The sequence below is a fragment of the Pan paniscus genome, chromosome 1 (assembly GCF_029289425.2).
Source record: "Pan paniscus chromosome 1, NHGRI_mPanPan1-v2.0_pri, whole genome shotgun sequence".
Lineage (NCBI taxonomy): Eukaryota > Metazoa > Chordata > Mammalia > Primates > Hominidae > Pan > Pan paniscus.
In genome coordinates this window covers 142697282-142722890 of record NC_073249.2, presented here as the reverse complement: position 1 = coordinate 142722890, position 25609 = coordinate 142697282, and the positions used below count along the sequence as shown (strand labels likewise).

The following is a 25609-nucleotide window of genomic DNA, read 5'->3' as shown; positions in this document are numbered from 1 at the left end:
CCTTTTTAATTTCTTTCATCAGTGTTTTGTAGTTTTTCTTGTAGAGGTCTTTCACCTTCTTGGTCAAATTTATTCCTAGGTATTTTATTTATTATTTTTTTGTAGCTATTATAAATGGAATTATATTACTGATTTCTTTCTTAGCTAGATCATTATTGGTGTATCGAAATGTCACTGATTTTTTATGTTCATTTTGTATTCTGCACCTTTACTTAATTTTTTATGAGTTCTAAGAATATTCTGGTGGAGTCTATATGTAAGATTATGTCATCTGAAAGGAGGGGCATTGTATTTAGATGCCTTGCATTTAGATGCCTTGTATTTCTTTCTCTTCCCTGATTAATCTGGCTAGGACTTCCATTACTATGTTGAATAGGAGTGGAGAAAGTGGACATCCTTGTCTTGGTCCAATTCTTAGAGGAAAGGCTTTCAACTTTTCCTCATTCAGTATGTTAGCTGTGAGTTTGTCATATATGACCTTTATTATGTTGAGTAATGCCTCTTCTATGCCTAATTTGTTGAGAGTTTTTGTCAGGAGGGGATGTTGGCTTTTATCTAATGCTTTTTTCTGCATCTATTGAGATGATCATATGATTTTTGTTGTTCATTCTACTAAAGTGATGTATCGTGTTAATTGATTTGCATATATTGACCCATCCTTGCATCCCTGGGATAAATCCCACTTGATCATGTTGTATTATATATTTGTTGTGTTATTGGATTTTTGTTAGCTAGTGTTTTGTTAAAAATTTTTGTGTCTGTATTTCTTAGAGATGTTGGTCTGTAGTGTTCTTTTTTTGTTGTGTGCTTGTCTGGTTTTGTATCAGAGTACTGCTGGCCTCGTAGAATAAGTTAGGAAGAATTCTCTCTTCTTTAATTTTTTGGAATAGTTTGAGATGAATTGATGCTAGTTCTTCTTTATAAGGTTGATAGAATTGAGCAGTAAAGCCATGCAGCCCTGGGCTTTTCTTTAATGTTTGATGGGAATCTTTTTATTACATATTCAATCTGTTCCCCATTATTGGTCTGTTCAGATTTTCTGTTTCTATCTGGTTCAGTCTTTGTAGGTTGTATGTGTCCAAGAATTTATCTATTTCCTCTAGGTTTTCCAGTTAGTTAGCATATAGTTGTTCATGATAGTCTCCAGTGATCTCCTGTATTTCTGTGGTGTCAGTTGTAAAATATTTTTCGTTTCTGATTTTGTTAACTTGGGTCTTCTCTCTTTTTTTCTTGGTTAGTCTAGCTAGCAGTTTATCAATTTTGGTTATTTTTTTTAAAAAAACCTTTCATTTTGATGATCCTTTGTATGTTTTTTCTCTATTTCATTTAGTTGTGCTCTGATTTTTATTATTTCTTTCCTTCTACTAATTTTGTTTGGTTTGTTCTTGCATTTCTAGTTCCTTGAGGTACGTTATTAGGTTATTTGAAATCTTTATACTTTTTCGTGTTTATTGCTATAAACCTCCCCTTAGCACTGCTTTTCTTATATTCCATAGGTTTTGGTATATTGTGTTTTCATTTTTCTTTGCTTTAAGATTTTTTTTATTTCTTTCTTAATTTCTTCATTAGCCCAATAGTCATTCGGGAGCATATTGTTTCATTTCCATCTATTTGTACAGTTTCCAAAGTGCTTCTTGTTACTGATTTCTAGTTTTTCCCATCAGGATCTGAGAAAATCTTGATATGATTTCAAGTTTTTAAAATTTGTTGAGACTTGTTTTGTGGCCTAACATAAATGGTCTATCCTGGAGAATGTTCCATGTGCTTATTAGAAGAATGTGTATTCTGCAACTATTGGATAAAATGTTGTGTAAATGTCTCCTAGGTACATTTTGTCTACAGTGCAGTTTATGTCCAATTTTTTTGGTTGATTCTCTCTCTCAATAATCTGTACAATGCTGAGAATGGAGTGTTGAAGTCCTGAACTATTATTGTATTGGAGTCTGTCTCTCTCTTTAGATCTAATAATATTTGCTTTCTATATCTGTGTGCTCTAGTATTGGATGCATATATATCCGTTACGTCCTTTTGCTGAATTCATCCCTTTATCATTATGTTATGACCTTCTTTGTCTCATTTTACTGTTTTGACTTAAAGTTTCCTTTATCTGATATAAATTTAGATACTCCTGCTTGTTTTTGTTTTCCATTTGTATGAAATCTTTTTCTGTCTCTTCACTTTCAGTCTATCTGTGTGTTTACAGGTGAAGTGATTTTTTTTGTAAGCAGCATATAGTTAGATCGTGTTATGTTTATATATTCAGACAGTCCATATCTTTTAAGTAGATATCTGATTTATTTACATTTAAAGTTATTATTGATAGGTGAGGACTTATTCCTGTCATTTAAAAATTGTTTTCTGGTTGCTTTGTATATCCTTCATTCCTTTCTTTCTCTCTAATGGTTTATCATTATAGTTTGGTGGTTTTCTGTAATGGTAATATTTGAGTCCTTTCTCTTTCTCATTTATGTGTCTGCCCTACCAGTGACTTTTATACTTTCTTGTTTTCATGATGGTAAATATCATTGTTTCACTTCCAGATGTAGGACTACCTTAAGCATTTCCTGTAGGGCTGCTGTAATAGTGATAATTCCCTCAGTTTTTGCTTATCTGGGAAAGACTTTTTTTCTCCTTCATTTTTGAAGAAAGGTTTCTTGGTTAGTCTAGTAGTTTATCGTTGGTGGCAGGATTTGTTTTTTTCCTTTTAGCACTTTGAATATATCATCCCATTCTCTCCTGGCCTGCAGGGTCTCCCCTGAGAAATCCACGTTAGTCTGATGGAGGTTCCCTTATATGTGACTTGATGCTTTTCTCTTGCTGTTTTTAGATTTCTGTCTTGTCTTTGACTTTTGACAGTTTCAGTAAAGTGTGTCTTGGAAAAGACCTTTTTGGATTGTATCTATTTGATCTTTGAGCTTCCTGTATCTGGATTTCTAAATCTCTTAAAAGAACTAGGAAGTTTTCAACTATTATTAAATTAAATGAGTTTTTCTATGTCATTACCCATCACTTTACCTTCTGGAAAACCCCAAATTTGAATATTTCGTTGCTTTAAGGTGTCCCCTATGTCATGTATGCTTTGTTCATTCATTTTTATTTTTTATTCTTTTTTGGTGGGTCTGTCTGAATTATTTCAGAAGACCTGTCCTCAATTCTTCTCCCTGATATAGTCTATTGTCAAAGCTCTCCGTTGTATTTTTCATTTCATTCATTGAATTCTTCAGTTCTGGGATGGATCTGTTTGGTTGGTTTTTTTTTTTTGTTTTTTTTTGTTTGTTTGTTTGTTTTTTGAAATGGTGTCTCGCTCTGTCGCCCAGGCTAGAGTGCAGTGGCGTGATCTCGACTCACTGCAAGCTCCACCTCCTGGGTTCACGCCATTCTCCTGCCTCAGCCTCCTGAGTAGCTGGGACGACAGGCACCCGCCACCATGCCCCGGCTAATTTTTTGTATTTTTAGTAGAGACAGGGTTTCACCATGTTAGCCAGGATGGTCTCGATCTCCTGACCTCATGATCCACCCACCTCAGCCTCCCAAAGTGCTGGGATTACAAGCGTGAGCCACCATGCCCAGCCTGTTTGGTTCTTTTTTATGCTATCTCTCTGTTGAATTTCTCACTCATATCCTGAATTGTTTTCCTGATGTTTGTCTGTGTTCTCTTATATCTCACTGAGCTTCTTTAATATCATTAGTTTGAATTCTTTTTCAGACATTTCATCATTTTTTGTTTAATTGGAATCTGTTGGTGGAGAATTATGTTCTTTTGGAGGTGTCATGTTTCTTTGCTTTTTCATGTTTCTTGTATACTTACATTGACATCTCCACATCTGGTGTAACAGTCATTTCCTCCAGTTTTTAGGATTGGCTTTTGTAGGGTAAGACTTTTTTCTGTGGATGTATCATCATGTTGGTTTATTGGGCAGTTTAGCTTTTATTCTGGGTGCATGCAGTAGTGTAGTCTCTATGATTTCTTCAGCTGTAATTAGCCTCAGTGGGTGTCTGCGATTTCCTCAGTGGCTTAGGCCGCATTATTGGTGTAGCCTGTGGTGAGGCTTTGCTGGGGACAGGGACACCAGGCATCCTGATCCTCAGGCCCCAGTGGTGGTAGCAGCAGGCCAAGCATACCTGCCCCTGGTGGCCATACACTGGCATCAATTTTAGCAGGTCTGCAAGGGCCAATTCTTAGGCCTCCATGTGGCTTGCTCAGGTACCAGCAGTGGCAGTGGTAGGCTGAGCATATGGATGAGACCTTAGTCTCCTGTGCAGCATGTGTGGCATAAGCGATTGTAATAGTGATGGCAGGCCAACCTTCAGGCTCCCAGGCAGTACACACTGCTGCTAGTGATGGTAGCAACAGATTGGGCAAGCCAGGCCCTAAACCCTCAGGTGGCATATGTGGGTAAGCGCCAGCAGTGGTAGTGGTGGCAGACTGGGCAGGCCCAGCCTCAGGCCAGTAGTGGGTGGGGCAGGGCAATCCCCAGGCCCTCAGATGGCATGCTTGAGCATTGGGGTTGCAGTGCCAGGCAGTGCAGGCATTTACTCAGGCCCCTCAATGGCGCAAATGGGCACAGGCTGTGTTGGACCAAGTGAGGCAATCCCCAGACCCTCAAACAATGTGTTTGAGTGCAGGCAGTCAGTGGTTTGGGTCTGTTGTTAGACCCCCTGATGGTGCATGTGCATGCCAGAAGCAGCAAGCAGGGTGGATGGATCCCCAAGCCTCCAGACAGTGCACTCAATCACTGTGGGAGGTGCCACCAGGCAGGGAAGGCCTGTCCCCAGGCTCCTCTGTTGTACCTGTGGGTGCAGGCTGTGGTGAACAGGGCAGTCTTTGGGCCACTGGACAGCATATTTTGATGCCAGTGGCTGATAGCCTGAGTCTTTCGTCATGCTTCTTGATCATATGTATGTGTACCCAGAGTGATAGACAGGGGGGCACTCCCCAGGCCTCCCAGGTGGTGTGCTAGGGCACTAGGAGGGGTGGCACTTAAAGGGACAGGCCTGTCCTCAGGCCCCTATTGGTGCACACAGATACAGACTCTGGTAGGCAGGGAAGGACTATTCCTAGGCCCCTGGATAAAATACTTGAGAGGTGGTAGGCAGAGTGAGTCTGTCCTCATGCCCCCAAATAGCATCCAGTTGGGCCAGTTCCCAGGTCCACTGAAGGTGCTGCAAGTACCTGGCAGTCCTGTTGTGGGGGCTGGGCATTGCTATCAGTGGCAGTGGCCCCAGGCAGGAGGCCCTCAGACTCTGGGGAGTGTATGCTTTGGCTTCCGGCCCCAGAAACAGCCTTCCCTAGTGTGCTGCCCAGCTTGTTCTTTGGAGTATAGGACACTGAGTGGGCTCAAGTGCTGGGGACCCAGCCGCACCATTGGGTCCAGCCAGCACTGTACCACTGGAGCCCCTTTGATAGACATGGGGCACTGTCAGTTGGGCTCCAGGTGTATAGAGATGCATACTCTCTAATGGTAGTTGGCTTCTCAAAATGGCACTGTGCTTCAGCTTCTTGGGTCCTGGGGGTGGGTGTGGGACCTGGAACAAACTCCCTCTCTGGAACAATGCTATTGTGTGAACTCCAGGCAGGTCCCTATACTTGTCTCAGAATTCATGAGGGTTGTGGGGATCTTACATGGCTAGGATTGCAAGAGTCTGTGGTGGAAATGTGGACCACTGGGGATCTCTCAGTTACCCTTTCCCCATACTGGAGAACCTCTTGTGGCTGCCAGCTGGTCCCAGCTAGGCCAGCTGCTTCACTTCCTTTTGCTTATCTGCCTCAGATGTTCCCTGTCACTTCCCTGCTAAATTTCAGTGTTCTCTCTTAGAGGCTTTATTCAACATGCGATTATCTACTCACTGTTTTGGTCCTTCTTTGTGGAGGAGAGTTCTGAGTCAGCCATCTTGAAGCCCTGACCTTTATTTTTTAGGAGTTCTTTTTGTCTGTTCTTGTACTGTATATGTCACTGCTTTATGTAGCTTTAAAATATTTTAATATTAGATGGGTCCAGTTTCTTCACCCTTGTTTACCCTTTCCAAATGTTCTGTTCTCTTGCCCCATATGCATTATTTTAGAGTCAAGTTAGGTAATTTATATTTCCTAGAAAATCATCCTTATCTCCTGTATGTTTTCTCTTTCTTTTTTGATTAGACTTGCCAATGGTTTGTGGGGTTTTTTTTTGTTTTTTTTTTTTTTTTGGTCTCTCTAAAGATTTATTGAATTTGGGGATTAACAGTAAAGTTGCATATTAGGAGAGAACCTGAATCTTGAGAATTTACCATTATGAACATGTTGCTTCTGCATTTACTCAAATATCTTTCGTCATTCAGTAAAGTTTTAGAGAACCCCCCTTCCTCCATATAGGAAGGAATTTATGTCTTAAAATTATTGCTTAAATTTATATTTTGGTTGCTATTATTAATGTGTTTGCTTTCCCGTTATAGTAGGATATGGGCAAAACATCATTTTTATGTTTATATTATAATTGACCATGTTACTAAATTCTGTTATTGATTTCCACATTTTTCAGTGATTCCTTTGGATTTTTATTGACAATCACAGGAGATTGGCATATCATTTTGTCTGTTCCTTTTCAGTATTTACATCTCATTTCCATTTTTGTTTTAGTATATATATTAGAATGTCTAAAACAATATTTTAATGCAGTAGGGCCCTTGAGCTTTCTTGTCTTGTTCCTGCTTTGAATGGAAGTGCCCAAGAATATACTTTCGGGGATCGTTTCTATAATTTGTTGCCTTTCATGTTTTACCACCAAATATAAAGTTGGCCATTTGGCTGAGATAGGTATTCTTTATGAGGTTAACAAAACATTGTTGATTTCTAATACACTGTATTTTATCTTTTTTGACATGTTAGTGTGATGAATTATATGAGGGAGACATCCTCACTTTCCTGGAATGAATACCATTTAATCATGGGGTATTAACATTTTAATATTTGCCTGAAATCTATTTGCCAAAATTTTATTTAGGGTTTTTACCTCTGTAGTTATAAGTTTTATTAATCTACAGTTTCTGTTTTTCTGAAGTTGGGATTATATGGGATTCATAAAATGAGTTTAGAAAGTTTCCAGGCTTTTATTCTGCAGAAAATTTAGGAACATGGAGTCATCTTATATCTATTCCTTAGAAATTTTAACAGACTAATTCTTGGGTATTGGTCTCTTCAAGTTTTTACTTTTTGAGTCAATTTAAGAAATTTATATTTCCAATAAAATCATCCATTTCTCTTTCTAATTATCATTGCTTATGTTATCTTTATTGTTGTATTTATTGTTAATTAATGCTATTTCGAGGTATATTCTTTAGATTGCCTTGAGGCTTGTCAACTTTATTAGTATGCTAAAGATTTATGATGTATTTGAATCTTTTCATACTTATATTTAGAAATAAAATCTTCTGCCAAATAGCAGTCATTTACTTATCTATTCCTATTATGTGTTTAATTTTTAATAATTATTCCTAAAAGGGGATAGAACAGGACGGCCACTACTCATTTAAAGTGTATGTGCTTTTCAGAGGGCTTGACTTATCCCAGGTAGTAAACAGGTAACCTACCAACAAGTGGCACACTGTAACATACAGGTTGTAGTAATGGACAAATTGATTGACAGCCAAATCTTGATTATCAATGAAACAGATGTAAGGATCCACGGACAATTTACAAATAAAAATAGCAGAGTACTTTAACCATTTGTTTTAGTATCTTCTCAAGTATTATAACTATGCACAGCAGTGCAAAAATCATAGTAAATATGAATAGTTTTAATTGTCTTCTTTATTCTCTGATGCATCTCCAAATGATCAAGGAAAAAAAAAGGCAGAAGAAAGAAGTAGCCTGAACAACTCAAACTGTACAATCATTTTCTACACGTGATTGCCCCAATAGGTTTGTTATTCTAAATTGCTGGCTGGCTAGACGTGAAGCAACTGTCTGCTTAGCTCATTCTTCTGGGTAGTGCAAAACAGCAGTCCCCAAAGCAGGGTGTGCAAGGCAACCAGCTCTCAAACAAAAAGATAATATTAGAAGTCCCATTCCTACTTATTTTTACCTTATTCTTTTTCAATACCTTATTTGTCTTATAATAGTATAGTCATACATCTAAATAATTTGTAAGTAAATAACTATATATATGTTGATTATGTGTACTAGAAAATGTTTTAATGAAAGGGATATAAATTAAAAACCCTTGGAGAGCTCTGGGCCAGAAGTGGAGAATCATGAATATGAAACCTGCTTTAGCCGCTTATCAGTCATGTGAATTTGGTCAATCGACTCTTTTATAATCTGTAAAATGGGAGTAAGAACACCAGTCCTTCCTTCCTCACAGTGTTGTACTGAGAACAGAATAAAGCAACTGTAATTGTTTGTAAATTCTATAAAGGCTGTGCAGATTATGATTTTTTTTTAGCTTTTAAAATCTTTTCCTCAAATGTATTCAGTACCCACATTTAATCTTTATAGAAGACCATATTCGAAGTAGTGGGAAGACAATTACTTTTAGGATCAAAGGAGAAAAATGTTTAAGGTTTAACAATTCTCTAATTCTAAAAGAGTTATATTTCTTTCCAACCTCTCAGAAAGTTTTGATGGCCAGATATTTTAAACAAAATAAACTTGGGAATTAAAAAAGGAAAGCAATTAAAAGTAAGTCTGAGATTTAGCTGTAACTTGAGGAGAAAAGAATTTTTACAAAAGGGATAGGAAAAGATAAGGTCTTAAAAACAAGGAACTAAAAATTAAGACTGAAGTTTTGTAACCTTAGGAGCCAGGATTTTGATGCCAACAGTTAATTATCCCAGAAATTTCTTTTTTTATTATTATTATTATACTTTACGTTTTAGGGTACATGTGCACAATGTGCAGGTTAGTTACATATGTATACATGTGCCATGCTGGTGCGCCGCACCCACTAACTCGTCATCTAGCATTAGGTATATCTCCCAATGCTATCCCTCCCCCCTCCCCACACCCCACCACAGTCCCCAGAGTATGATGTTCCCCTTCCTGTGTCCATGTGTTCTCATTGTTCAGTTCCCACCTATGAGTGAGAATATGCGGTGTTTGGTTTTTTGTTCTTGCGATAGTTTACTGAGAATGATGATTTCCAATTTCATCCATGTCCCTACGAAGGACATGAACTCATCATTTTTTATGGCTGCATAGTATTCCATGGTGTATATGTGCCACATTTTCTTAATCCAGTCTATCATTGTTGGACATTTGGGTTGGTTCCAAGTCTTTGCTACTGTGAATAATGCCGCAATAAACATACGTGTGCATGTGTCTTTATAGCAGCATGATTTATAGTCATTTGGGTATATACCCAGTAATGGGATGGCTGGGTCAAATGGTATTTCTAGTTCTAGATCCCTGAGGAATCACCACACTGACTTCCACAATGGTTGAACTAGTTTACAGTCCCACCAACAGTGTAAAGCTGTTCCTATTTCTCCACATCCTCTCCAGCACCTGTTATTTCCTGACTTTTTAATGTTTGCCATTCTAACTGGTGTGAGATGATATCTCACTGTGGTTTTGATTTGCATTTCTCTGATGGCCAGTGATGGTGAGCATTTTTTCATGTGTTTTTTGGCTGCATAAATGTCTTCTTTTGAGAAGTGTCTGTTCATGTCCTTTGCCTACTTTTTGATGGGGTTGTTTGTTTTTTTTCTTGTAAATTTGTTTGAGTTCATTGTAGATTCTGGATATTAGCCCTTTGTCAGACGAGTAGGTTGCGAAAATTTTCTCCCATTTTGTAGGTTGCCTGTTCACTCTGATGGGAGTTTCTTTTGCTGTGCAGAGGCTCTTTAGTTTAATTAGATCCCATTTGTCAATTTTGGCTTTTATTGCCATTGCTTTTGGTGTTTTAGACGTGAAGTCCTTGCTCATGCCTGTGTCCTGAATGGTAATGCCTAGGTTTTCTTCTAGGGTTTTTATGGTTTTAGGTCTAACGTTTAAGTCTTTAATCCATCTTGAATTGATTTTTGTATAAGGTGTAAGGAAGGGATCCAGTTTCAGCTTTCCACATATGGCTAGCCAGTTTTCCCAGCACCATTTATTAAATAGGGAGTCCTTTCCCCATTGCTTGTTTTTCTCAGGTTTGTCAAAGATCAGATAGTTGTAGATATGCGGCATTATTTCTGAGGGCTCTGTTCTGTTCCACTGATCTATATCTCTGTTTTGGTACCAGTACCATGCTGTGTTGGTTACTGTAGCCTTGTAGTATAGTTTGAAGTCAGGTAGGGTGATGCCTCCAGCTTTGTTCTTTTGGCTTAGGATTGACTTGGCGATGTGGGCTCTTTTTTGGTTCCATATGAACTTTAAAGTAGTTTTTCCAATTCTGTGAAGAAAGTCATTGGTAGCTTGATGGGGATGGCATTGAATCTATAAATTACCTTGGGCAGTATGGCCATTTTCATGATACTGATTCTTCCTACCCATGAGCATGGAATGTTCTTCCATTTGTTTGTATCTTCTTTTATTTCCTTGAGCAGTGGTTTGTAGTTCTCCTTGAAGAGGTCCTTCACATCCCTTGTAAGTTGGATTCCTAGGTATTTTATTCTCTTTAAAGCAATTGTGAATGGGAGTTCACTCATGATTTGGCTCTCTGTTTGTCTGTTGTTGGTGTATAAGAATGCTTGTGATTTTTGTACATTGATTTTGTATCCTGAGACTTTGCTGAAGTTGCATATCAGCTTAAGGAGATTTTGGGCTGAGACAATGGGGTTTTCTAGATATACAATCATGTCTGCAAACAGAGACAATTTGACTTCCTCTTTTCCTAGTTGAATACCCTTTATTTCCTTCTCCTGCCTAATTGCCCTGGCCAGAACTTCCAACACTATGTTGAATAGGAGTGGTGAGAGAGGGCATCCCTGTCTTGTGCCAGTTTTCAAAGGGAATGCTTCCAGTTTTTGCCCATTCAGTATGATATTGGCTGTGGGTTTGTCATAGATAGCTCTTATTATTTTGAAATACGTCCCATCAATACCTAATTTATTGAGAGTTTTTAGCATGTTGAATTTTGTCAAAGGCCTTTTCTGCATCTATTGAGATAATCATGTGGTTTTTGTCTTTGGTTCTGTTTATATGCTGGATTACATTTATTGATTTGCATATATTGAACCAGCCTTGCATCCCAGGGATGAAGCCCACTTGATCATGGTGGATAAGCTTTTGGATGTGCTGCTGGATTTGGTTTGCCAGTATTTTATTGAGGATTTTTGCATCAATGTTCATCAAGGATATTGGACTAAAATTCTCTTTTTTGGTTGTGTCTCTGCCTGGCTTTGGTATCAGGATGATGCTGGCCTCATAAAATGAGTTAGGGAGGATTCCCTCTTTTTCTATTGGTTGGTATAGTTTCAGAAGGAATGGTACCAATTCATCCTTGTACCTCTGGTAGAATTCGGCTGTGAATCCATCTGGTCCTGGACTCTTTTTGGTTGGTAAGCTATTGATTATTGCCACAATTTCAGATCCCGTTATTGGTCTGTTCAGAGATTCAACTTCTTCCTGGTTTAGTCTTCAGAGAGTGTATGTGTCGAGGAATTTATCCATTTCTTCTAGATTTTCTAGTTTATTTGCGTAGAGGTGTTTGTAGTATTCTCTGATGGTAGTTTGTATTTCTGTGGGATCGGTGGTGATATCCCCTTTATCATTTTTTATTGCGTCTATTTGATTCTTCTCTCTTTTCTTCTTTATTAGTCTTGCTAGCGGTCTATCAATTTTGTTGATCCTTTCAAAAAACCAGCTCCTGGATTCATTAATTTTTTGAAGGGTTTTTTGTGTCTCTATTTCCTTCAGTTCTGCTCTGATTTTAGTTATTTCTTGCCTTCTGCTAGCTTTTGAATGTGTTTGCTCTTGCTTTTCTAGTTCTTTTAATTGTGATGTTAGGATGTCAATTTTGGATCTTTCCTGCTTTCTCTTGTGGGCATTTAGTGCTATAAATTTCCCTCTACACACTGCTTTGAATGTGTCCCAGAGATTCTGGTATGTTGTGTGTTTGCTCTTGTTGGTTTCAAAGAACATCTTTATTTCTGCCTTCATTTCGTTATGTACCCAGTAGTCATTCAGGAACAGGTTGTTCAGTTTCCATGTAGTTGAGCGGTTTTGAGTGAGATTCTTAATCCTGAGTTCTAGTTTGATTGCACTGTGGTCTGAGAGATAGTTTGTTATAATTTCTGTTCTTTTACATTTGCTGAGGAGAGCTTTACTTCCAACTATGTGGTCAATATTGGAATAGGTGTGGTGTGGTGCTGAAAAAAATGTATATTCTGTTGATTTGGGGTAGAGAGTTCTGTAGATGTCTATTAGGTCCACTTGGTGCAGAGCTGAGTTCAATTCCTTGTTGACTTTCTGTCTCGTTGATCTGTCTAATGTTGACAGTGGGGTGTTAAAGTCTCCCATTATTAATGTGTGGGAGTCTAAGTCTTTTTGTAGGTCACTCAGGACTTGCTTTATGAATCTGGGTGCTCCTGTATTGGGTGCATATATATTTAGGATAGTTAGCTCTTCTTGTTGAATTGATCCCTTTACCATTATGTAATGGCCTTTTTTGTCTCTTTTGATCTTTGTTGGTTTAAAGTCTGTTTTATCAGAGACTGGGATTGCAACCCCTGCCTTTTTTTGTTTTCCATTTGCTTGGTAGATCTTCCTCCATCCTTTTATTTTGAGCCTATGTGTGTCTCTGCATGTGAGATGGGTTTCCTGAATACAGCACACTGATGGGTCTTGACTCTTTATCCAATTTGCCAGTCTGTGTCTTTTAATTGGAGCATTTAGTCCATTTACATTTAAAGTTAATATTGTTATGTGTGAATTTGATCCTGTCATTATGATGTTAGCTGGTTGTTTTGCTCGTTAGTTGATGCAGTTTCTTCCTAGTCTCGATGGTCTTTACATTTTGGCATGATTTTGCAGCGGCTGGTACCGGTTGTTCCTTTCCATGTTTAGCGCTTCCTTCAGGAGCTCTTTTAGGGCAGGCCTGGTGGTGACAAAATCTCTCAACATTTGCTTGTCTGTAAAGTATTTTATTTCTCCTTCACTTATGAAGCTTAGTTTGGCTGGATATGAGATTCTGGGTTGAAAATTCTTTTCTTTAAGAATGTTGAATATTGGCCCCCACTCTCTTCTGGCTTGTAGAGTTTCTGCCGAGAGATCCGCTGTTAGTCTGATGGGCTTCCCTTTGAGGGTATCCCGACCTTTCTGTCTGGCTGCCCTTAACATTTTTTCCTTTGTTTCAACTTTGGTGAATCTGACAATTATGTGTCTTGGAGTTGCTCTTCTGGAGGAGTATCTTTGTGGCGTTCTCTGTATTTCCTGAATCTGAATGTTGACCTGCCTTGCTAGATTGGGGAAGTTCTCCTGGATAATATCCTGCAGAGTGTTTTCCAACTTGGTTCCATTCTCCCCATCACTTTTAGGTACACCAATCAGACGTAGATTTGGTCTTTTCACATAGTCCCATATTTCTTGGAGGCTTTGCTCGTTTCTTTTTATTCTTTTTTCTCTAAACTTCCCTTCTCGCTTCATTTCATTCATTTCATCTTCCATCCCTGATACCCTTTCTCCCAGTTGATCGCATCAGCTCCTGAGGCTTCTGCATTCTTCACGTAGTTCTCGAGCCTTGGTTTTCAGCTCCATCAGCTCCTTTAAGCACTTCTCTGTATTGGTTATTCTAGTTATACATTCTTCTAAATTTTTTTCAAAGTTTTCAACTTCTTTGCCTTTGGTTTGAATGTCCTCCCGTAGCTCGGAGTAATTTGATCGTCTGAAGCCTTCTTCTCTCAGCTCGTCAAAGTCATTCTCCGTCCAGCTTTGTTCCGTTGCTGGTGAGGAACTGCGTTCCTTTGGAGGAGGAGAGGCGCTCTGCTTTTTAGAGTTTCCAGTTTTTCTGCTCTGTTTTTTCCCCATCTTTGTGGTTTTATCTACTTTTGGTCTTTGATGATGGTGATGTACAGATGGGTTTTTGGTGTGGATGTCCTTTCTGTTTGTTAGTTTTCCTTCTAACAGACAGGACCCTCAGCTGCAGGTCTGTTGGAGTACCTGGCCCTATGAGGTGACAGTGTTCCCCTGCTGGGGGGTGCCTCCCAGTTAGGCTGCTCAGGGTCAGGGGTCAGGGACCCACTTGAGGAGGCAGTCTGCCCGTTCTCAGATCTCCAGCTGCGTGCTGGGAGAACCACTGCTCTCTTCAAAGCTGTCAGACAGGGACATTTAAGTCTGCAGAGGTTACTGCTGTCTTTTTGTTTGTCTGTGCCCTGCCCCCAGAGGTGGAGCCTACAGAGGCAGGCAGGCCTCCTTGAGCTGTGGTGGGCTCCACCCAGTTCGAGCTTCCCAGCTGCTTTGTTTACCTAAGCAAGCCTGGGCAATGGCGGGCGCCCCTCCCCCAGCCTCACTGCCGCCTTGCAGTTTGATCTCAGACTGCTGTGCTAGCAATCAGCGAGACTCCGTGGACGTAGGACCCTCCAAGCCATGTGCGGGATATAATCTCCTGGTGTGCCGTTTTTTAAGCCCGTGGGAAAAGCGCGGCATTCGGGTGGGAGTGACCTGATTTTCCAGGTGCCGTCTGTCACCCCTTTCTTTGACTAGGGAAGGGAACTCCCTGACCCCTTGTGCTTCCTGAGTGAGGCAATGCCTTGCCCTGCTTCGGCTCGCGCACGGTGCACGCACCCACTGACCTGCGCCCACTGTCTGGCACTCCCTAGTGAGATGAACCTGGTACCTCAGATGGAAATGCAGAAATCACCCGTCTTCTGTGTCGCTCATGCTGGGAGCTATAGACTGGACCTGTTCCTATTCGGCCATCTTGGCTTCTCCTCTTATCCCAGAAATTTCTTAAGTATTTTGTTGACCTGCATACTTCCTTGAATCAAAATGTTGAGGTTAATAGCTAACCTACTGCTTGCTGCTTCTTCTAGCACTATTATATTTTAGGAACCTAATGGCATCTAAGGATTTCGCCGTGTAATAACAGTGGGAATTTATTTTTCTCGGTGTTTGGAAACTCTCAGAAATTTTTTTTTCCTTTTTCTTATTTTTCTCTCCCTCTCAATTATAGGTTGAAGCTCCATTCATACCAAAGTTTAGAGGCTCTGGAGATACCAGCAACTTTGATGACTATGAAGAAGAAGATATCCGTGTCTCTATAACAGAAAAATGTGCAAAAGAATTTGGTGAATTTTAAAGAGGAACAAGATGACATCTGAGCTCACACTCAGTGTTTGCACTCTGTTGAGAGATAAGGTAGAGCTGAGACCGTCCTTGTTGAAGCAGTTACCTAGTTCCTTCATTCCAACGACTGAGTGAGGTCTTTATTGCCATCATCCCGTGTGCGCACTCTGCATCCACCTATGTAACAAGGCACCGCTAAGCAAGCATTGTCTGTGCCATAACACAGTACTAGACCACTTTCTTACTTCTCTTTGGGTTGTCTTTCTCCTCTCCTACATCCATTTCTTCCTTTTCCAATTTCATTGGTTTTCTCTAAACAGTGCTCCATTTTATTTTGTTGGTGTTTCAGATGGGCAGTGTTATGGCTACGTGATATTTGAAGGGAAGGATAAGTGTTGCTTTCAGTAGTTATTGCCAATATTGTTGTTGGTCAATGGCTTGAAGATAAACTTTCTAATAATTATTTTTACTTTGAGTAGCTCAGACTTGGTTTTGCCAAAACTCTTGGTAATTTTTGAAGATAGACTGTCTTATCACCAAGGAAATTTATACAAATTAAGACTAACTTTCTTGGAATTCACTATTCTGGCAATAAATTTTGGTAGACTAATACAGTACAGCTAGACCCAGAAATTTGGAAGGCTGTAGATCAGAGGTTCTAGTTCCCTTTCCCTCCTTTTATATCCTCCTTTCCTTGAGTAATGAAGTGACCAGCCTGTGTAGTGTGACAAACGTGTCTCATTCAGCAGGAAAAACTAATGATATGGATCATCACCCAGATTCTCTCACTTGGTACCAGCATTTCTGTAGGTATTAGAGAAGAGTTCTAAGTTTTCTAAACCTTAACTGTTCCTTAAGGATTTTAGCCAGTATTTTAATAGAACATGATTAATGAAAGTGACAAATTTTAAAGTTTCTCTAATAGTCCTCATCATAAACTTTTTAAAGGAAAATAAGCAAACTAAAAAGAACATTGGTTTAGATAAATACTTATACTTTGCAAAGTCAAAAATGGCTTGATTTTTGGAAACAATATAGAGGTATTCATATTTAAATGAGGGTTTACATTTGTTTTGTTTTGTAACCGTTAAAAAGAAGTTGTTTCCAGCTAATTATTGTGGTGTACTATATTTGTGAGCCTAGGGTAGGGGCACTGCTGCAACTTCTGCTTTCATCCCGTGCCTCATCAATGAGGAAAGGGAACAAAGTGTATAAAACTGCCACAATTGTATTTTAATTTTGAGGTATGATATTTTCAGATATTTCATAATTTCTAACCTCTGTTCTTTCAGTAAACAGAATGTCTGATCGATCATGCAGATACAATGTTGGTATTTGAGAGGTTAGTTTTTTTCCTACACTTTTTTTTGCCAACTGACTTAACAACATTGCTGTCAGGTGGAAATTTCAAGCACTTTTGCACATTTAGTTCAGTGTTTGTTGAGAATCCATGGCTTAACCCACTTGTTTTGCTATTTTTTTCTTTGCTTTTAATTTTCCCCATCTGATTTTATCTCTGCGTTTCAGTGACCTACCTTAAAACAACACACGAGAAGAGTTAAACTGGGTTCATTTTAATGATCAATTTACCTGCATATAAAATTTATTTTTAATCAAGCTGATCTTAATGTATATAATCATTCTATTTGCTTTATTATCGGTGCAGGTAGGTCATTAACACCACTTCTTTTCATCTGTACCACACCCTGGTGAAACCTTTGAAGACATAAAAAAATCCTGTCTGAGATGTTCTTTCTACCAATCTATATGTCTTTCGGTTATCAAGTGTTTCTGCATGGTAATGTCATGTAAATGCTGATATTGATTTCACTGGTCCATCTATATTTAAAACGTGCAAGAAAAAAATAAAATACTCTGCTCTAGCAAGTTTTATGTAACAAAGGCATATCGTCATGTTAATAAATTTAAAACATCATTCGTATAAAATATTTTAATTTTCTTGTATTTCATTTAGACCCAAGAACATGCTGACCAATGTATTCTATATGTAAACTACAAATTCTATGGTAGCTTTGTTGTATATTATTGTAAAATTATTTTAATAAGTCATGGGGATGACAATTTGATTATTACAATTTAGTTTTCAGTAATCAAAAAGATTTCTATGAATTCTAAAAAATATTTTTTTCTATGAAATTACTAGTGCCCAGCTGTAGAATCTACCTTAGGTAGATGACCCCTAGACATACGTTGGTTTTGAGGGCTATTCAGCCATTCCATTTTACTCTCTATTTAAAGGCCGTGAGCAAGCTTGTCATGAGCAAATATGTGAAGGGAGTCAATTTCTGACCAATCAAGTACACTAAATTAGAATATTTTTAAAGTATGTAACATTCCCAGTTTCAGCCACAATTTAGCCAAGAATAAGATAAAAACTTGAATAAGAAGTAAGTAGCATAAATCAGTATTTAACCTAAAATTACATATTTGAAACAGAAGATATTATGTTATGCTCAGTAAATAATTAAGAGATGGCATTGTGTAAGAAGGAGCCCTAGACTGAAAGTCAAGACATCTGAATTTCAGGCTGGAAAACTATCAGTATGATCTCAGCCTCAGTTCTCTTGTCTGTAAAATGGAAGAACTGGATTAGGCAGTTTGTAAGATTCCTCCTAACTTTCACAGTCGATGACAAGATTGTCTTTTTATCTGATATTTTGAAGGGTATATTGCTTTGAAGTAAGTCTCAATAAGGCGATATATTTTAGGGCATCTTTCTTCTTATCTCTGACAGTGTTCTTAAAATTATTTGAATATCATAAGAGCCTTGGTGTCTGTCCTAATTCCTTTCTCACTCACCGATGCTGAATACCCAGTTGAATCAAACTGTCAACCTACCAAAAACGATATTGTGGCTTATGGGTATTGCTGTCTCATTCTTGGTATATTCTTGTGTTAACTGCCCATTGGCCTGAAAATACTCATTGTAAGCCTGAAAAAAAAAATCTTTCCCACTGTTTTTTCTGCTTGTTGTAAGAATCAAATGAAATAATGTATGTGAAAGCACCTTGTAAACTGTAACCTATCAATGTAAAATGTTAAGGTGTGTTGTTATTTCATTAATTACTTCTTTGTTTAGAATGGAATTTCCTATGCACTACTGTAGCTAGGAAATGCTGAAAACAACTGTGTTTTTTAATTAATCAATAACTGCAAAATTAAAGTACCTTCAATGGATAAGACAATTGATTGAGTCGTGAATTCTACTTGGTGCCCTCATCTCCTGATTTATTTTCCGCTGATACAAGAGATGCTTATAGATTCCTAGTTTGTATGTGTTTGGGTTGATTTCTGGGTGGTGGGAGCAGAGCACATTGGGGAGGAATATATCCACCAGTCTACTCACACTGGATGTTTACTAAGAAACTGCTAGATTCATTTAATAGTTTCTCAAAAGTGTTTCTACTTCCTTCTCATTTCTCATATTGGTTCAGATTACTGCTAACATAATGTTCTAAATATTCATATTTAAAGGATTTGATACTTCAAGAGCACTCATCCTTCTATTGTAACAATGAACTATTAATTTCTAATTTTTTCTTCAGGAGTGTTTTTGAGCTTCACATTACCTCTTTTCATTTTAGACAGGTTAATTAGTGTGTATTTCGATAGTTGTCTTTTACCTCAAGAAATAATCATTTCTTTAGATAATTATTTTAATGGCTTGCCATTTTGTATGATTGTTCTTGCAAACATTTCTATTTATGCATTTTATAACATGGAGCTTACTATTTTTCTACCAGTGCTCGCTTCATTTTATCATTATCAGGGCTTAATATAAATGCAGTTTTCTCATTTCCTTGTAAAACTAATTACAAAAATCTAGGTATGTCTTTACTGAAGAACTATCATCATTTGAAATCTATTTAGCTGTAAATTTTCTCTTGTGCACAAATACTGGATGTGAAGTTAAGTACTTTTCATTTAAGCTTTCCTGAAGATTTTCCATATGCTTATTTAATAGCCTTTATGCCTGTTGTTATGACCTGGATTGTGAACTGTGAACAAAATTCATACTGAAATTCTAACCACTAGTACCTCAGCATGTGATTGTTTTAGGAGGTAAGGCCTTTGAAGAGGTAATTAAAGTAAAATGAGGTCATATGGGAAGACTTCATCCAAGATGACTGATGTCCTCATAAGAAGCACACAGACAAAGGTAGGACCACGTAAAGACATAGGAAGAAGATGACCATCTATAGGGCAAGGACAGAGGCCTCTGAAGAAGCTGACTTTGCCAACATCTTGACTTGGGACTTCTAGACTCAAGAATTGTGAAAAATAAATTTCAGTTGTTTAAGCTGCCCAGTCTGTGATACTTCATCATGGCAGCCATAACAAACTCTAATACACCCGCTGAGCTAAGTATTCTCATGGTGAAAGACTTGCATTGATTTCCCTTCATATGCTTTATACGTGGGCAAAACTGAATTTACCACAGGCAAAAAAAAAAATCAGTGTGGTCACAAACCTCAGTGCACCTGCTATCTTGTTTCTATTCTTCCTGGAATACAAGCAGGAAGTAGGAAACAGTAGCCACTGAGATACTGGGAGTAAGGGAAGGCATGAGTAACTCAAACCACTACTAACTCCAGGCCAGACTTACCCATGGAAGGATAGCCCTTCTCTCAAAGCAGTGCTAATATAACATAAAATTAAGCACACCAGATTCATTGAATTTACAGTCTCTGCTCATCTTTTAGTGGTGATACTAACAATGAAATGGCCAAAAGGAAAGTGGGAGTGCAAATAAAGGGTTAATGAGAATACCCCAGCTAGTTCGTCCTCTCCTGATTATCAAGGGTTAGTAATGCTCACAGCAAATGATGACCTTAATGTATTAGTTTTCTACTGCTGCTCTAACAAGTCTCCACAAACTTAGTAGCTTAAAACAACATAAATTTATTTTCTTACAGTTCAGGAGTTCTAACAACCAAAATAAGCCACACTGGGTTAAAATCAGGGTGTTGGCAAGCATGCATTTCTTTCTGGAGGCTCTAGGGAAGAAGCCATTTCCCCATCTCTTCCACCTTCTAGAGGCCACCTGCTTTCCTTGACTCATGATGCCATTCCTCCATCTTCAAAGCCAGAAACATTGGGCCAAGTCCTTCTCATGCCGCATCACTCTCCGCATCACTCTCACTTTCTCTTCTGCCTCCCTGTTTCACTTTTAAAGACCCTTGTGATTATATTAGACCCACCTCAGTAATCCAAGTTAATCTCCCTATTTTATGTATTTATTATTTAAAAAAATTTATTTTTTATTTCAATAGGTTTTTGGGGAACAGGTGGTGTTTAGTTACACGAATAAGTTCTTTAGTGGTGATTTCTGAGATTTTGGTGCCCTCATCACCCAAGCAGTGTACACCGTACCCAGTGTGTAGTCTTTTATCCCTCACACCCCTCCCACCCTTTTCCCCGAGTCCCCAAAATCTATTGTATCACTCTTATGCCTTTGTGTCCTCATAGCTTAACTCCCAATTGTGAATGAGAACATATGATGTTTGGTTTTCTATTCCTGAGTTACTTCACTTAGAATAATAGTCTCCAATCCCATACAGGTTGCTGCAAATGCCATTAATTCATTCTTTTTTATGGCTGAGCAGTATTCCATGGTGTATATAAACCACATTTTCTTTATCTACTCATTCATTTTTGGGCATTTGGGCTGGTTCTGTGTTTTTGCAATTGCAAATTGTGCTGCTGTAAACATGCATGTGCAAGTATCTTTTTCATATGACTTCTTTTCCTCTGGGTAGATACCCAGGAATGGGATTGCTGGATCAAATGGTAGATCTACTTTGAGTTCTTTAAGGAATCTCCGCACTGTTTTTCATAGTGGTTGTACTAGTTTACATTCCCACCAACAGTGTAAAAGTGTTCCCTTTTCACCGCATCCACGCCAATGTCTATTTTTTTTTTTTTCCATTATGGCCATTCTTGCAGGAGTGAGGTGGCATTGCATTGTGGTTTTGATTTGATTTCCCTGATAATTAATGATGTTGAGCATTTTTCCATATGCTTGTTGGCCATTTGTACATATTCTTTTGAATGTGTCCTTAGGCTACTTTTTGGTGGGATTTTGTTTTGTTTTGTTTTGTTTTGAGACAGAGTCTCGCTCTGTCTCCCAGGCTGGAGTACAATGGCGCGATCTTGGCTCACTGCAACCTCTGCCTTCTAGGTTCAAGTGATTTTTCTGCTTCAGCCTCCCAAGTAGCTGAGATTACAGGCACGCACCAGCACGCCCGGCTAATTTTTTGTATTTTTAGTAGAGACGGGATTTCACCATATTGGCCAGGCTAGTCTTGAACTCCTGACCTCAAGTGATCCACCTGCCTCAGCCTCCCAAAGTGCTGGGATTACAGGCGTGAGCCACCATGCCTGGCTGGGATTGTTTGTTTTTTACTTGCTGATTTGAGTTCTTTGTACATTCTGGATATTAGTCCTTTGTCGGATGTATAGATTATGAAGATTTTCTCCCACTCTGTGGGCTGCCTGTTAACTCTGCTGATTATTTCCTTTGCTGTGCAGAAGCTTTTTAGTTTAATTAAGTCCCATCTACTTATCTTTGTTTTTGTTACATTTGCTTTTGGGTTCTTGGTCATGAAGTCTTTGCCTACGCCAGTGTCTAGAAGAGTTTTACCGATGTTATCTTCTGGAATCTTTATGGTTTCAAGTCTTAGATTTAAGTCTTTGATCCATCTTGAATTGATTTTTGTATAAGGTGAGAGATGAGGATCCAGTTTCATTCTTCTACATGTGGCTTGTCAATTATCCCAGCACCATTTGTTAAATAGGGTGTCTTTCTCTCACTTTATGTTTTTGTTTTGCTTTGTCGAAGATCAGTTGGGTGTAAATGCTTGGCTTTATTTCTGCGTTCTCTATTCTCTTCCCTTGGTCTATGTGCTTATTTTTATACCACTACCATGTTGGTACTGGTTTTATAAACTTCTTAATAATAATATGACTGGTACTGATTTTTTTTTATCTGAAGTATATTTGTTTGGCTCTCTATTCGTCATTACCTCTGTAACAAAATTATTCTATTAATACATTTTCTCAGTTGAAATACCAAGAATGGTTTTTATTTTCCTGACTGGACAACCAATTGACATTTCCATTGTTACCACTCCCTTCTACATTGTACTGAATAATCCTAGCCATCACTCTATGAAAAGAAACAACAATGGTAAAATGAAGACCATTCCAAATGAAAGAGAATATTTACTACCAATAGATTCTCATTAAGGAATTCCAAAATTGTACTTTAGGAAAATGGTCCCACAAAGAAGAAACAGCCTCAGGGAAATCTGAAGGAAAGAAATAAAAAAAGAGAAACAAACCCCCCAAATAAACATCATTAGGAATAAGAATTTAGCTACAGAATAGCTTGTAAAACTTAGAAGAGAATTGTGGTCAGGTTAAAACTTTAAAAACACAAACCCATCCTTTCCTCCCTCTACTCTCCCTCCCCAAACACGCTGATACAATGATAGAGCATGTTTTAAAATATCTTTAATGACATACATTGCACTCAGAACAAGATAAACGTCTCCAGGCACCAGACACAGAATGGAAATGGTGTTAAGTGGTGGCTGAAGCCACAAACACTAATATACAGAAAAGGCTTTTATTATAGTGAGATAATTTCAGCAAATGCAAAATAAAAAGATTAAAGAAAATTCAGAGATGGTAATGGATATTGAAAACAAAGATGATCCACAGTTAGTATAAGAAGCTAATAAATACAATAGAAAAATTATTCAAATATATCATACAGAAAGTTCATCTCCAAAATGAAAGAAGAACTAAATTTACATGCTGAAAGAACACCTGTTTTTCAGGAAAAATTGACATACTGCTTTCAACACCAAACCATATTCTGGTGAAGGTTTTGCATTTTAACAATTAAAATATTATGCATAAAAATCAACCCCCAAGACTGGGGGTGGGGGTGGGGAGGGAACCAGGCTGGCCTCAGAGGTCTCCACAATAATATTCCATGCCAAAAGATAATTACGTAATGGCTATAAAGTTCTAGGGAAAAGAAAGTATAAGCCAAGAATATTATACCCAGCCAAGTTGCATTTAATTTAAAGGCACAAAGCAGACACCTTTAAATATCAAAAAGAAAAATTATAGAAAACCAAATGAAGAATGTAGTAATATAGAAGCAGTGATGTAAAGCTTGTGGTAAACTCTGAATCTGTCTTAATGTAGTTCTAATTATAAGCACCTATGATGATTACAATCATAGAACTGAATGTAAATGTTTTAAACCTTGGCAAACTTAGAATAATATAACTAACAAAGTTGGAAGGTAGAGAAAGAAAGAAGTGAGAGAAGGTAGAAAACTTCTAACGTCCATACATTTTATAGCAGGATGTCAATTAATGGAGTCTAAAATTGAAGTTGGTTAAATAAGATAATGACTCTAACCTCTCAATTTTTTCTTTATGGTTTTGTAATTTTTTTGTGAGGAAGGATCATATATAAACAGTTTTCATTTTCCCTTCAACTTCTTTTCCTTGCGTTAAATTTATTTTCATTTCAGTTTTTTCTAGTGAATTAGATTTTGTAATATAGACAAAATTAAACTGAACACTTTATATTAAAAAGTATAAGCCAGGCGCCAGTGGCTCACGCCTGTAATCCCAGCAGGTTGGGAAGCCAAGGCGGGTGGATCACAAGGCCAAGAGATCGAGACCATCCTGGCCAACACTGTGAAACCCTGTCTGTACTAAAAATACAAAAATTAGCTGGGCTTGGTGGTGTGCACCTGTAGTCCCAGCTACTCAAGAGGCTGAGGCAGGAGAATCACTTGTACCTGGGAAGTGGATGTTGCAGTGAGCTGAGACCACGCCACTGCACTCCAGCCTGGGCAACAGTGTGAGACTCTGTCTCGAAAAAAATAAGTATAATACAATTTTATAAAATCAGTGCTATCTGGAAGAGCAGCAGCGGCGACCGGAGCAGTAGGAGCAGCAATTTATCCGTGTGCAGCCCCAAACTGGAAAGAAGATGCTAATTAAAGTGAAGACGCTAACTGGAAAGGAGACTGAGATTGATATTGAACCTACAGACAAGGTGGAGTGGATCAAGGAGCATGTGGAGGAGAAAGAGGGAATCCCCCCACAACAGCAGAGGCTCATCTACAGTGGCAAACATGAATGATGAGAAGACAGCAGCTGATTACAAGATTTTAGGTGGTTCAGTCCTTCACCTGGTGTTGGCTCTGAGAGGAGGAGGTGGTCTTAGGCAGTGATGGACCCTCCATTTTACCTCCCTACCCTGTCGCTCGTAATGAGGCATCATATATCCTCTCACTCTCTGGGACACCAGAGCCACTGCCCCCTCCCTTGGATGCCCAGTAATGTATGTCTACTGGTGGGAGACTGTGAGGACACCAGGATTCAGTATTCCTGGCCCAGAGGGCCCTTGCTGACTATTGAATGTTAGTTTGCAGTCCTGTGTGCTTCTCTCTCTTATGGCTGTGTCCCTGGTTGTCAATAAAATATTTCCTGGCCTCCTGGAAAAAAAAAAAATTAGTGCTATCTAGTTAGGTACCTCTCTACCTCTCTACCCTTCTGTCTCAATATGTGCACCGAGAATAGTGTAATAATGTTATCAATGGTATGAGATTTGAGGTTATTTCCTAATTCTTCCCTTATACCTTGTTGAGTTGTTTGCATTCTTTGTAATGATAAAGTAATTAATCAAAGATAAAAATAAACATGCCCAATAACAGAGCATTGATTTCTTAATACATTTTTTTAAAATCATCAATCTTGTAAGAGTCCTACTCTTAACAAGCCATTTTCACCAGAGTTCAGTCTTAAGAAACCTTGATTCTTTAATTTCTTTTTTTTTTTTTTTTTTTTTTTTGAGACAGAGTCTCGCTCTGTCACCCAGGCTGGAGTGCAGTGGTATAATTTCGGCTCACTGCAACCTCGTACTCCCAGGATCAATTGATTATCCTGCCTCAGCCTCCCAAGTAGCTGGGATTACAGGCATATGCCAACACTCCTGGCTAATTTTTTTGTATTTTTAATAGAGATGGGGTTTCACCATGTTGGCCAGGCTGGTTTCGAACTCCTGACCTCAGGTGATCCATCCTCCTCAGCGTCCCTAAATGGTAAGGTTGCAAGCGTGAGCCACCGCACCCAGCCTGATCCTTTAATTTCAAGATGGAAAATGTGATACTACATCATCAATATGCTTTTGTGCAAGCCACCAGATGTCACTAAAATGGCTTCTCTAGCATTATTATTGCCATGAAGAAATGTTTCCTCTCATTCTTCATATCTCAAACTCGTGAGAACCCTTTCTTTTAACAGCCAGACCACCGTCATGTGAGGGAAAAAAAACCCTCTTATCTTCACTGCCAATTTCTTCACCACAATA

The 25609-nt window shown here is 38.5% G+C and overlaps 1 protein-coding gene and 1 pseudogene across 9 annotated transcripts in view; both read left to right on the top strand.

Moving 5' to 3' along the window:
• PRKACB (protein kinase cAMP-activated catalytic subunit beta) overlaps nucleotides 1-18390 on the top strand; it is a 161259-nt gene extending 142869 nt beyond the window's left edge. For all 9 annotated transcript variants that reach the window (XM_034933999.3, XM_034933971.3, XM_034933959.4 and 6 more), the window contains one exon: nucleotides 15072-18390. In XM_034933999.3, coding sequence (XP_034789890.1) covers nucleotides 15072-15197 — 126 coding nt within the window. In that variant the 3' untranslated portion in view covers nucleotides 15198-18390. The remainder of the gene's footprint in view (nucleotides 1-15071) is intronic.
• Nucleotides 18391-18522: 132 nt separating this feature from the next.
• LOC129398630 (NEDD8-like) lies at nucleotides 18523-24615 on the top strand (annotated as a pseudogene).
• The last annotated feature ends 994 nt before the right edge of the window (nucleotides 24616-25609 follow it).